Raw genomic sequence first — 12,684 nt, forward strand, 5'->3', positions numbered from 1 at the left:
TTACAATGAATTTTATTCAAAAATCAATACAAAGATAATCAACATACAAAACCAATATTATTAATCTTGGAATTCTTTTGTCCTGACACATTTCGTCACGCCACCAAGTTCCGTCGAGAGCAGAATTTTCTTAAGAGGCTTAGTGGAAGCTACAGTGCAATGCAAATGTGTAAGCACGAGCTTCTGGTAATTTATTAATATCTGTATGAACAAGTCAGAAGGGCTAGAAAATGCGGTAGTGTGTATAATGAAAGGCTGATGAGTACATGACGATGTTAACGTCGAAAAGTCTGTCACGCGAAACTAGATGTAATTTGTCGTAATGTATCTATCTACGTCTATGCAACTATATTCTAGTGCTCATTACTGACGGATCATTAATTTAGGATTTTCCTGCTTTGCACATCTACGAAAGACATTTAATCATACTCTCAAGGTGTTTATTCACGAGCGCTGTCACTGAAATAATGTCATTAACTGGGCATTCATAGCAACTGCTACTGAGGTATATGGTAGCATTTTTCGCGTTTCCAGCCTCATGAGACATTAGTTTATGCGAGTTAGTAAATCATCACGCAACGTAAATGTTATACTAATTGTATACTCGAAAATTACTAGAAGAATTTTGTCCAACATATCTTAATATAATTATCGTTCGAGTAAAGCAGTTGGTAATTCAAAATACTCGTATGTTTTATGTTCGCAGGACCATCCTTTTGGGGCCTAATTAATCCACAGTGGTCCTTGTGCAGCAAAGGTCGACGACAAAGTCCCATAAACATCGAGCCGGACAAATTACTTTTCGATCCGCACTTGAGGCCAGTACACGTCGACAAACATAAGGTAAGCACGCCAATGACTTATCGTTTCTCTCCGAGCCTTTGTATATGTTTATATAAATGGTCAAGTCGCGAATGGTAAATGCATCGGGGGCAGCAATACTTGCCCAACAGCCAAAGTACGTCCATCGTTGCATTTTCAAACTCTCGCGCGTAGAGACTCCCCTCGGGAGACTGCAGAACGCCTGTTCCTCATGGGAAACCCCCGCAAAAAAACTTTTCAGTTTCGTGACTTTCTATCCGTTTGGTCAAATGAAGATGAAAGACTTTTCTGATAAGCCCTCGTTAATGCCGCGTTCTTATAGTCTCACCTCTTGTGCTCTCTTTCTCTCGGCCACTACTAAGTCGTTTTCTATCTTACTTTCTAGCTCGGATAGATCGGTCTTTTTACACTCGATTTCACTAAATGGCTGAAGTCGCGCGCGCAGTTTCTTGATTCATGGCTTGGTATTAAAAAACTTTATGATTATATATGTGCGACGGATGATCAATGAATCTAAGGGGGGGGGGGCAAAATTTTCCCTCAACTCTATTATTACTTGTGAATAAGTTGTCTAATTAACTTATTCAATTATTGAACTGACTATTTAATTAAATTCTCGTTTTGAGAACCGCAAATATTACGGACTTGTGATGTGTATGAGTAAAAGTACACCGCTGGTAATAATTGTTTGGGTCAGCAACTAAGAAACTAAGCGAAGTATACTTTTTTTTACCTATTCACGTTCGAAAAGACGAGTATCGCACATTTGAAATGTACACGAAGGAAAGGTTTTCATTAATAATCGGGACGAATGAAATTTTTTAAAATAGTTTCGCTCCTACAAAGACTTTAAATTAATCATAGAAAACTCGAGTAAAACTTTACGCTGAAATAATTATAATATAATGAGAGAGACATAATTTAAAAAAAAAATCGGACCAGACACGCAGTGACAAGCTCGAAGTGAGTCAACAGCAGTGTGTATATAGAAAAGTAGCAGTGCGTAAACCTCGAGAAAGAGGCAGCAGCAAAGAATTGCTTTTATTATGTTCTCATCAAATGTATGATAAATGTGGCCACGCTAGTTTGCACTCATTACGTCCAAGCTCTTTCGAGCAAGCTGCGTGCGTGTGTGTATATACACGTAGAAGACTAAGTCAGTTTTAACAGGAAAAACCGCAGCAGAGTTACACACTCGCGTGCGCGCACACACTCATACCCTCTTCTTTAGCCTCTCTCTCTCTCTCTCTCTCTCACCCTGGGCTATCCCTTCGGTATATACGTATATGTTCGCGCGCAACCACACACGTACGCGCGCTCTGCTCTCAAGTGTTGGTTCATTCACTCGCTCCTGGAACTTAGCTCTACGTATACGTATACTCTTGCGCTAAAATAACTTTAGTTCTTGCGGTTCTCGATGCCGAGCAAGTTTCGCTTGCTTTATCAAACTGCAGGAAGAGGAGGAGGGGTGCAGAAGGGGCAAAATGCTACCCTCGAACCGACAAAAACCCTAATGTCGGTGAGAGAAAAGGATAAAAATGTTGCCCTCTACTATGTATCGTTCAATCTCGTGTGTACCTTTGCATACACACGCATAAATCTAACGATTAGTGCAATAAGAGACCTGAATCCTGTAACATTTATTGAAAATTAATTTTTCTCTGACCAAGTAAATAACGACAAAAAAATTGATTAATTTAAAGAGGTTAAAGAGCAAGACAATGAGTATTTCAGAAATAAAAATAATTTAATTCAAACACAAAACGAAGAATCCAGCAGTATCAGGTGGTTACCAAGATAAGATAACAACCTTTATTTTATTATTCTTTAGGGATTTAGAAAAAAAATTGTTTCTAATATTTTGATAAAATTTCAAAAATTGCTTATGAAAACTGTCTTTGAACATGTTTTACATAAAAATTTATTTTTTAATTGATACAAAACAAAACTTGCTCACTATTCTATAACTAAAGATGCCTGCAATTTTTTTTGTGAGATCCCTCATACATAATGACAAAAACGTTGATTTTAATTTTGCACGTAACAAAACAATCATTAAAGTATCGCTCTCTTCTATTTTTGGGTATTCTGAATTCAGAACTGAATTCTAGTAGATTTTTTTTATTGTTTTTTCAAGTTAAAATCAGATTTATCTTGCGATATTTGATGAAGACCTGTAACAGACGATATAAAGAAATCGATAAAAATGTTTGCTTGCGTACATACATTCGCTCATTTATAAGCGAATTTCTTTGACGTTAAAGCCCGTCCAACTTTGGTACTTGAATTAAACAATAGAAGGAACGTTTGGTTTTCTATGACTTCGAAGTCGAAACGTATATTTTTACTTGTCTGTATGCGGCGAGGGGGTGTGTTTCTTTGCTCTCTCCTTTGCGTTCTCGTCGTGGTTGCCTCAAAAAGCTTGCGCGTTTCTCAAACTTTCTTATTACTTCACTTCTTCTCACTTCTCTCACTTTCTTTCCCGTTCATTCTTTCATTTTCGCATTGTACAGCGAGAGATGAAAGATCACCACTTTTATGTCATCGTTCTCAATGCGCTGCCATTCATTAGTCTAAGAATACTGCATGCGCAACAAGATCTCAATGGCCGCTATTTTCCGAACTTAGGGTTTCTCAGCAGTATATGCGACACTTTTCACGCCAATATAGTTTACGTTCTGAACCACCTTTTTGGTTTCTCGCAGGAGTACTACGTTGACTGCTTTGCACTGTACTCTCGAAGGGCATTTCACTTCAATAGTGCTTGTCGATTTGATTTGAAAATTTAATTCTCAGTCCATGTGCTTCTTTATATTCTTATAATTGATAATTTCTTAATTTCAATGCTTTAATTATTTATTTTGAAGCCAGTATCCATGATTAGTTTCATAATAATTCATAAAAAGTTAAAAACATTTTTAAGAAAAAGATCTTAAAAAATGAATCTCAAAAGAATGCCGACTTCGGACCTCTAATAGAATTTTGGAACATGATGACATCAAACAAAAAAAAGTATGTAGGGTAATCAGACCAATCAATGACCGGGTACCAGAGAATGACCATTTTTGAATATATCATATGAAAAGCAATTAAAAATATATTTGTATGGACGTTATTCAATTCTTTAGTGAATGATGCATCTTGCTTGCTATGTTCGATCATAATTTAACAAGGAAAACACTAGCGTACTTATACCAGTGATTGACTGCTTTCGACCAGTAAAATGACCACTTTTGGATGTGCGATAAGTATTGTTTCTCACGTCTTATGTCAAAAAATGTGTAGTATGTTTAATGATCCAAATGATATGGTACAAGATAGTATAATTACCTGTATAATTGATCGAAGTTAGCGATTATTGCGAAATAATTAGATACAGCTTTTTTATTGACCATTGAAACTGTTGAATTTCTGCGCACATGGGAAAAAAGTTCAGCCGATAAATGGGATGTTGAAAGTTTATTTCAACAAAGTTATTACAAAGAAGGAATTGACAACGAAACCATGTTGATATTTGAGTTTATGTTTAAATGTGAATCAACAATTTTTCACTACAAAATGAATAATAGTTTGAAATGCTTTAATGTTTTTGTAAAAGATAGTCTAAAGTTTCGTAGCGAATCTCATTTGATTGCAAATGTCTTTATTGCGTCCAAATGTCTTCGAATAAGTCTCAAGCTTTTAGGGTTTACTACCTTTATGTACATTCACTATGTGCTTTTTGAGTGCATTCTGATTTTTTTTTCAAATGATTATTGTGACAAATCTCACATTCGAAGGGTTTTCTACGAACATATATTATATATTTATCTGCCAATTGAGATCACTCTTGCGGCTAAACGATTTGTGAAAAATGTTACACACAAAAGGTTTGCTCCGAAGATGTACCGTCATTGTGTGAGCTTTGAGGTTTTCTTTCTGACCAAATGATTTATGACAAATATTACACTCGAAAAATTTGTTCCGATTTCGTCTGAATTTATGTAATTTTTTAGGTTTCTTCTTTTTGCAAATGATTTGAAGCAAAGTTCTCATTTAAGTGGTCTAATGCTTTTATGTGTCATTTCTATATTCGCTTCTCCTCTAATGAATTGACAGTTATTATCACAATCGAATTCTTTTTTTTTTTTTTTTTATTAAATTATTAGCCTTTTTTCATTCAAGTAATTTATTATATTAGAAATAATTTCTACAGCTTTCCGAGATTTCAGTGTCGAATCAAAGACTCTTCAATTGGTTCAGCCGATATGATTGATTTTTGAAAATTTTTAGAACTACACAACAACACTATTTTGCTGATATTTATTCTTTATAATTATCAATACTTAAACATTCAAGAGTTATATGACTTGAGCTTAGAAATTTAATAGCATTAACATTTGAATACAAAGCTGACTGTGTAGATAAGCTAATGAAAGAATTCAATAAAAGTCGTATGAACCACCCAATGCAGAGCCATGAAATCTCAAGTTTGACAAAGTACTCTGCCTGTAAGTAGAAACTCTTGGATAGTCAGACACGTGATTAAACTTTCTAAAACTTTTCTCTCGGCAAGGAAAGCCAGCGTACAGATCGAAGCGTCGTTGGCAGCACGATAACTTCAGGTGCATAATGGCAAATGACAAACAAAAGAAGAAAATATATATATCTCGCCAAAGGAAAGTCATATATTTTGACGTGCTCAAGAAAAGCGCGATAAAAGGAAGAAAGCTCCAGCATGTGGTTTTAGAGAGGGGGCAAAAAATCATGCTTTTTCTTTTCGCACACGTACACTGTCACTTTTCATCTCTCTCTCTCTCTTTCTCTCTCTCTCTCTCTCTCTCTCTCTCTCTCTCTCTCTCTCCTTTAGCTTTGCTGAGAAACTTACGCACATCGCAACATTTGCACGTTCGCAACTGCAGATGCACATATATATGAACAAAGATGCACTGAAGATGCGCCGCGGAAGAGACGTTGCGATGCCTGGACGATTGTTCCACAGCGACTTCTTTCTTGACGTTTTCCGCAAAGGAAGCCGCCTGCGTGCGCTAGAACTTCCGCGTTCTTCGGTTTAGCGTTCCTCGAAGCCGTTGCTGCTGCTGCTGCTGCTGCTCCTACTACTTCCTTGCTTGACTTTTTTACTTTTTTCTTCGTCTTTCTTCTTTGCACAGAAAACCCATGGCGACTTTCATTCATGGCAAGCAGTCGTGCGAGTTTACCAAGAGTATAGATTCGTTGTGCCAGCATCGAGAAAGGGAAGACTTGTCCCTACTGCTGTCTAACTCATTCTCTTACAAACCAAAGAATTTCTCTCCTCTTTTTAGTTTTGCATTCTTTGTATTTACAGTTTTCTAGTACCAAGTTTTCAAAGTATTTTTTCATTTTCTCGATTTAATTTTTTTGACGATCCAGCCCGTTGCTTTTGCATTGTTTGCTTTCGCAAAGTTGTAATTGCAATCGCGACTTTAATTGTGTTATTTTTCAAAATGCAAGAACGAAACACTTCAAAAAATGATATGCATAGACATGTCTGAAATGTTCGTTGACTCGCGCCGCTATATTATTAACAGTTTTGATTCAAAAGCAATTTATTTAGTTTTTTTTTTATTAAATTATTGGAGCAAATTAATAAATTAAATTTTTTGAATTATTTATTCGAATGATATAGAAAATCTGTCACGTTCATAAAAACACCAGACATTGAAAAATATTACGAATATGTTTATCAACATCACGATTAACCTTTAGTCACCAAGCAAACATTATATAAATCTTTTTTCATTTGACACTCGATGATTATACCACAACAAAAAATCAGCAGTCGCTATAGTGCCTCACCTGCATGAAAGGATTCAGAGCCCATCGCTGTAAAAATCTCTTCAATAATCTTTTGCGCAGATGCAGCAGCACCAGCTTTCTGCTTATCGGGTAACACCCGCAAATTTGTTCGAGTGCACGAACTCGTTGTAGTCCGAATATGAGTAGCCGCTTTGCTTTTTCGGGTCGTAACCGAATCAGTGAGTAGAACCTCCAATACCGTCTCATCATTATGTTTTTCGCTTTTTCTTCGAACATCTCGTCATGATCATACCAACAATCGTCAAGTTTGAATGAATTCTCGAAAAATCCGTTAACAGCAGACAATTTCATAATCATCAGGGCGTAGCTCAGCTCTAAATTATATCCTCTATTCTCAAAACAATCGACGATCATCAAAATGTCTGTCGTTAGTCTCAACTTAAAATTTTCATCGTATTGAATTTTAAATTAATCCTTCATTGACAGGGTACGTCGACAGAATTCGTTAAGAATAAAGCAACTGCCCATTGTAGCGATGTCCGGCCTAAATTGTCCCGAACATTGACCTGCAGTTGCTGATGCTTTTTATCGTTGGTATGGAAAAATAGCTCCAACAAACCACCATCGGCGCCTCTCTTGTAAATAATGTGCAGAGGGGTCAATCCATCGTTGATAGCTTAATTCGGATCAAACCATTTCTCAGCAGCAATTTGACCAAGTATTTGCTTTTCCAGTTCAGAGCCGTGTGTAGAATGGTCAGCTGATTCTAGAGGAGGGTTCGAGCTCGAGGAATTTCTCCACAATATCGTAACATTCATGCTCATAGGCCGCGTGAAAGTGCGTGAGGTTGGATTCATCGGTGTAATTTACGTGGGATATTTTGAAATGTTTTGGGATGATGATGCTGCAAATGTAATCAGCACCTCTATCCGTATAATGTAGTGATGTGACGCAACAGTGGCTTGCCGTTTTTATCAACGTCGGGGTTGTCTTTATAGCCGGTCTTAACCACAGCTTCGATGAATCGGTTTTCTTGATACTTGTACTTACGTCCATAAGTGTCCAGTGCAGAAACCGTAAGAAGTCAATCAATTTCTTTCTCTTGAAAAATGTCCCGGAGATTTAGATGTTGGCCCTACGGAAATCGAGTTTCTCTGTTAATGTTTTATTACTTTTATAAACTTTTATACTTTTTTACAGGTATCAGGTTATTTGCACAACACTGGACAATTTCTGGTATTTCGGGCTGATAAAGATTTGAAAGTAAGAGTAAATATAACGGGAGGACCTTTGGCCTACCACTATCAATTTGAAGAAATTTATATCCACTACGGTCAAGATGATAATCACGGCTCTGAACATCGTGTCAACAACTACGCTTTTCCAGCTGAGGTATGATAAAAATAAAATTTTGAATTGTCTATTAATTTTTACTTCGATGTAACTTGCTATAGCTTCAGTAATAGCGTTTCAATTTTAGTTGAATTTTAGCTTCTCACGTTTTATAATTATTATTTGCTATATGTATAATAGATAACTTTGTTTTCGATAAGGTATCAGTAATGAATGGCCAATTTAAGGTTTTTTACTTCAAATGATCGTTTGCTTATAAATTGGAAAATAGAAAATCCTACTTGATTAAAATTTTTCATTCGAATAAAAAATTAGAAAAATTATATTACCCTTGATATTAAAAAATACTGCAAGTATGCTGATCGACATCAAGACATTGATTGAATTTTTTGCGGAAATTAGAGAACCAAAACCCTTATTCCCCAAAGTTAAACGTATACATTTTCTAATGTAGATATCTAAATATACTCATAAAAAAAATTAATTTCCATTAATTTAGAACCCAGGAGAAAGCGGGAAACCCTACCTGTAACACGATGTTTGTTTTTCAATTTTATTCAACACTGAAAAAAATGAAAATACCACATCACGAAAGACTGCGTCACTGTGAAACAGTGACTCGCCACTGGGTCTTCACAACTTTATGTTTTCACTTCAAAGTCCCGGGCACGAATCATGCAGTAAAAAAATAACAAACAAACACTGCTTTGAATAATTGATAAACTTACTTGGTTTTCAAGCACTGAACAATATAAACATCAGCCACTGCCACCGAACAGATGGCGGGTAAGCAGCAGCAATGCGCGTGTTATGTAGAGAATCGAGTGAGACCGAGTTCGATACATAATACGATTCTGAAGCAAATTTGTACTTAAATATCTTCCTACTAAGACAACAAAATTATGAAATATACCCCTGGAAATCTCGCAGACTAAGCTAAAAAGGAAAATCAAAAACCTCATGTCGAAGCATTTTTTGACTACTTTGAGTAGGAGAGTGGAAAACTGGAAAGTCTCAGAGCACGTGAAATTTATCGGCCGAGACTGATAATCACGTGCTCTGAGATTTTCTTTTGCACTATACATAAGTGAAAATAAATTTTTTTGTGAATCCTCCAGCCTAAAATAATATTTTGATTTCGCACAGCGGGAGTATAAAACGTTACTTTAGGTTGTGGCGTGTCTAAACTACACGTTTAGACGATCAATTTTTTCAGTAATTAAAGGTGGTACTTATTCAAAATATATTACCTGGAATTATATAGAAAGTTTCCCACAAAAACAAAAAAAAATCGTCACATAAGTTCAAAATTGAATGAGTTTCAGAAATAAACAAAATTTTAATGAAAATGTTTGTTGCGATGATTTTGTTCCGGAGTTTATGTTCCACCATAGAATTCCACGTTCCAATGGATAAAATATACTCACGCATGGTGTAGATTGTTAGTTAATACTGAGCTTTTTTTTAAACTAAGCTTTTTGAAAAAATTTAAACAATTTCTATAGACAAATATTTACTTATTGTTTTTTGAAAATAATGTAGTGATTATTATTAATTTTAGAATAAATGAAAAATTAAATTGAACAGTTTCAATTTTCACGGACTTACTTTGTGTACATCATTCAAGGATTTTTAAATTTATAGGGATAAGGCTGAGAATTTTATAAATAATCGTGCGCACGAAAGTCACCGATCTTGACGCGCTTTAGGTACACGACAAAAAGGTCCGAAAACCAAAATTTTAGAACTTCTTCCCTCTCCTACCCCCCACCACCGCTATAAAAGTCTACCTTCTATTTATATTTATTCCGAAGCCCTGAAGTAATTAAAAAATCTGAAAAAATTTCTAAAGGTACTTTTCAACAATCCTAAACACTGAATTTTTTCAGATTTTTTAAGTGCTTCAGGCCTTCAGGTAAAGTCATTGCAAAACAAAGCCTGAAATTTTTTTTCACTTATTTTGTTCATCAAAATACATAATCTCAAATTTTTTCAGATTTTTTAATTGAAGGCGATAGCGTCTAAAGCCGAAAAACGCTATTTTTAACAAAAAAAGTTCCTGGAACCCGGTGGTACCAGTAAAAAAATTTTAAAATACTTTTTTTGAATGAGGCTTCCTAGCTAACGTAAGTCTAGAACATAACAAAAATTAATGCGAAATTCTGAAGACATTTGAAAGATAATAAAATCTAAATTTTGGTTTTGGGGCATTTTTACCGTGCACTATAACGTACCTAAAGCGCGTCAAGATCGGTGACATACGTGCGCACGATTAAATAAAAAATTCTAAGCCTCAACCACAGATATTTTTGACATGAATTACAAAAAATTTTGAAATTGTGTGTGCTCCGCATACAAATCCAGATGTAACGAAACTTCAATGATTACTGCATCTGATTACATTAGCATACTTATACGATTATTAAATACGAATTTTCGAACTCTGTACAGTAAATCAAAGAGAAAACTCCAAAATTGCACGTTCAAGATGATTGTACGGCTTTTTGTCGCAGCTTCGAGCATGTCCAGGCCATAACGGACATAGACGTACGAGAATCGCGATTAAGCATCGATTGAAGTCATGTTTGATTCCTAGCATGACCTGATGAATGATAGAGCAAAATCAGCTAAGCTACTCACGTAGAATTGCTTGACTTGTTCCTCTCTCTTTCTCTCTCGATTCTTGGCCTACGACTCTCAAGTGATAACTTCGATTTCCACATTTCACGAGCAACCGCGCATTTGCATGCATCGCATCGCAGAGTTATGCGTTCACCTCTAACTGAAATTCACGTGCTTACATGCGAACCTGTAAATGCAGTTTATTTAGCTACCACATCCGGCCAATAAACTTTAAATTTACCTACTTTTTTATTTATTTATTTTTTTTTTCCATATTTTCCTCTTAAAATGAAGGAATGCAAAATATGAGTACTTGAAATCGTTTTTATTGTTCATTCATTTATATACGTTTAAACTATATTATATTATAGACAAATGATGTTATAAACATTCAAAATATATTAATTTTTACTTTATAAATAAATTGATTTATATTATCATAGCCGAACGTTTTAGATGTGTAAATATGGTCGCATTATCATGAGCACGATATTGCTCTGTAAAGTAGCACACCACGATATGTGCACCAGGTACTTGTCTCTCTACTGCTCAGATCTCAAGAGAATCTGAGCGGACAAAATGGTCCTATTATATGCATAGAGCATCGAGGAATGATAGGGTCAGGAGTAAGTGCTGCGAGGAGTTTCAAGTAGAAATAGTTCGCTTTGATCCAAAGCAAAGCCTACTCAAGATCTCGGATGATGAAGTGTACAGCATCAATGCCTCTGAAGGGTGATCTTGTATTTATATAAGTACTCTCATTGCATCTTAAAGATCCCATAATATCACTGCGTAGATTTTTTGTGTGCAAATATTCAGGCGTTGAGACTATATAAACAGGTTGACATAGTAGTAATTTTGAATCGTCGTTATTTTTTTATTTCTAGCAGTCCAAAGAATAATTTTAGCCTTATTGTAGAAAGAAATATAAGTCTAATATTATAATGGGGCTCAGGGAACACAAATTAAATTTTTGGTTACCCAAAATGCCTTCAATATTTTTATTATTCAGAAGTGGATATTTTAATGAATTCATCGTGAACAAAAATTAATTTATTTAAAACTTTTAAGCAAACGAGGTCTAGAGGAAATAATGTCACAATATTTTTCAGAACGTATATTATACATAGAAATAATAAAAAATTACCTCAAAAATAACATAGAATAGAAGAAGGAAAAGAATTGGATTAAATTAACGATAGAGAACTTCATTAATATGTGCCAATAGACCCAAAAAAAATTTCAAGACATTTAGTGACCCTCATCTTATGTGGTCTCCTTGTAAGTGGTAGGCTTTGAGACTCTTTATGTGTCCGAAAAACTTTCCACGAGTCTCGCGTGTGTGGGTAATACAATCATTCAATAATTTGACATGCCTACTGATAACAGATTGATGCTTCAATTTTTTTCCACATACATCGCATGTATGTTTGACACCAATACTACATCGATGCGGTTTTAAAGAATACTCTTCCAAGAAAATTTTCCGCGTACTTTACATGATAGTTGTGATATCATTGTGCAGCGTATTAATGTGTATTTTGAGATGAATTTTGTGTATAAAAGTCTTTTCACAAAATTGCCATCAAATGAATATAAATTTGGAAATAATTCTGTCTTGTAAATGTTTTCCAACGTGTATTGCATGTATATAGGACATCATTAAGCACCATATTAATGTGAGTTTGAAGATGACTTATTTGTATAAACGCTTTTCCTTATATATCACGTGTATGTGTAATATTATATATTCCATTATTCTTCGAATCGATGTGAACTTTCAGAAAATTTTTTAGTGTAAATAACTATCCTAACAGTTCCTTTTTCATTTTGTGCAGCGAATTCCCATCAAAATTCATGTCTTCGTTCACTCTCCGCAGTTTTTGTTTTCATTTTTTTTTGACTTTAAATCATCACATTCAAATTCAATCTCCAAGTTGGCATTGAGTTCATTTTTATAATTCTCCTGATATTCTTGAAGTATACCGGCCTAAAGTAAAACCATTAGACGCACAGAAGTATAAACTCTTACTGGATTTTTTCTGAGCAATCTTAGGTATTGAAAATGTTTAAAATAGGGTGTTTATTCAATTATTCTATAATAATTTT

General features: G+C 34.9%; 1 protein-coding gene across 1 annotated transcript in view; it reads left to right on the forward strand.

Moving 5' to 3' along the window:
• LOC106651002 (carbonic anhydrase-related protein 10) overlaps positions 1 to 12,684 on the forward strand; it is a 114,499-nt gene that overhangs the window by 84,473 nt on the left and 17,342 nt on the right. Inside the window, exons 3-4 of the mRNA XM_014369327.2 lie at positions 707 to 843; positions 7,801 to 7,992. Of these exons, the coding sequence (XP_014224813.1) occupies positions 707 to 843; positions 7,801 to 7,992 (329 nt within the window). The remainder of the gene's footprint in view (positions 1 to 706; positions 844 to 7,800; positions 7,993 to 12,684) is intronic.

The sequence above is a fragment of the Trichogramma pretiosum genome, unplaced genomic scaffold, assembly GCF_000599845.2.
Source record: "Trichogramma pretiosum strain Unisexual culture from Peru unplaced genomic scaffold, Tpre_2.0 scaffold139, whole genome shotgun sequence".
Taxonomy (NCBI): domain Eukaryota; kingdom Metazoa; phylum Arthropoda; class Insecta; order Hymenoptera; family Trichogrammatidae; genus Trichogramma; species Trichogramma pretiosum.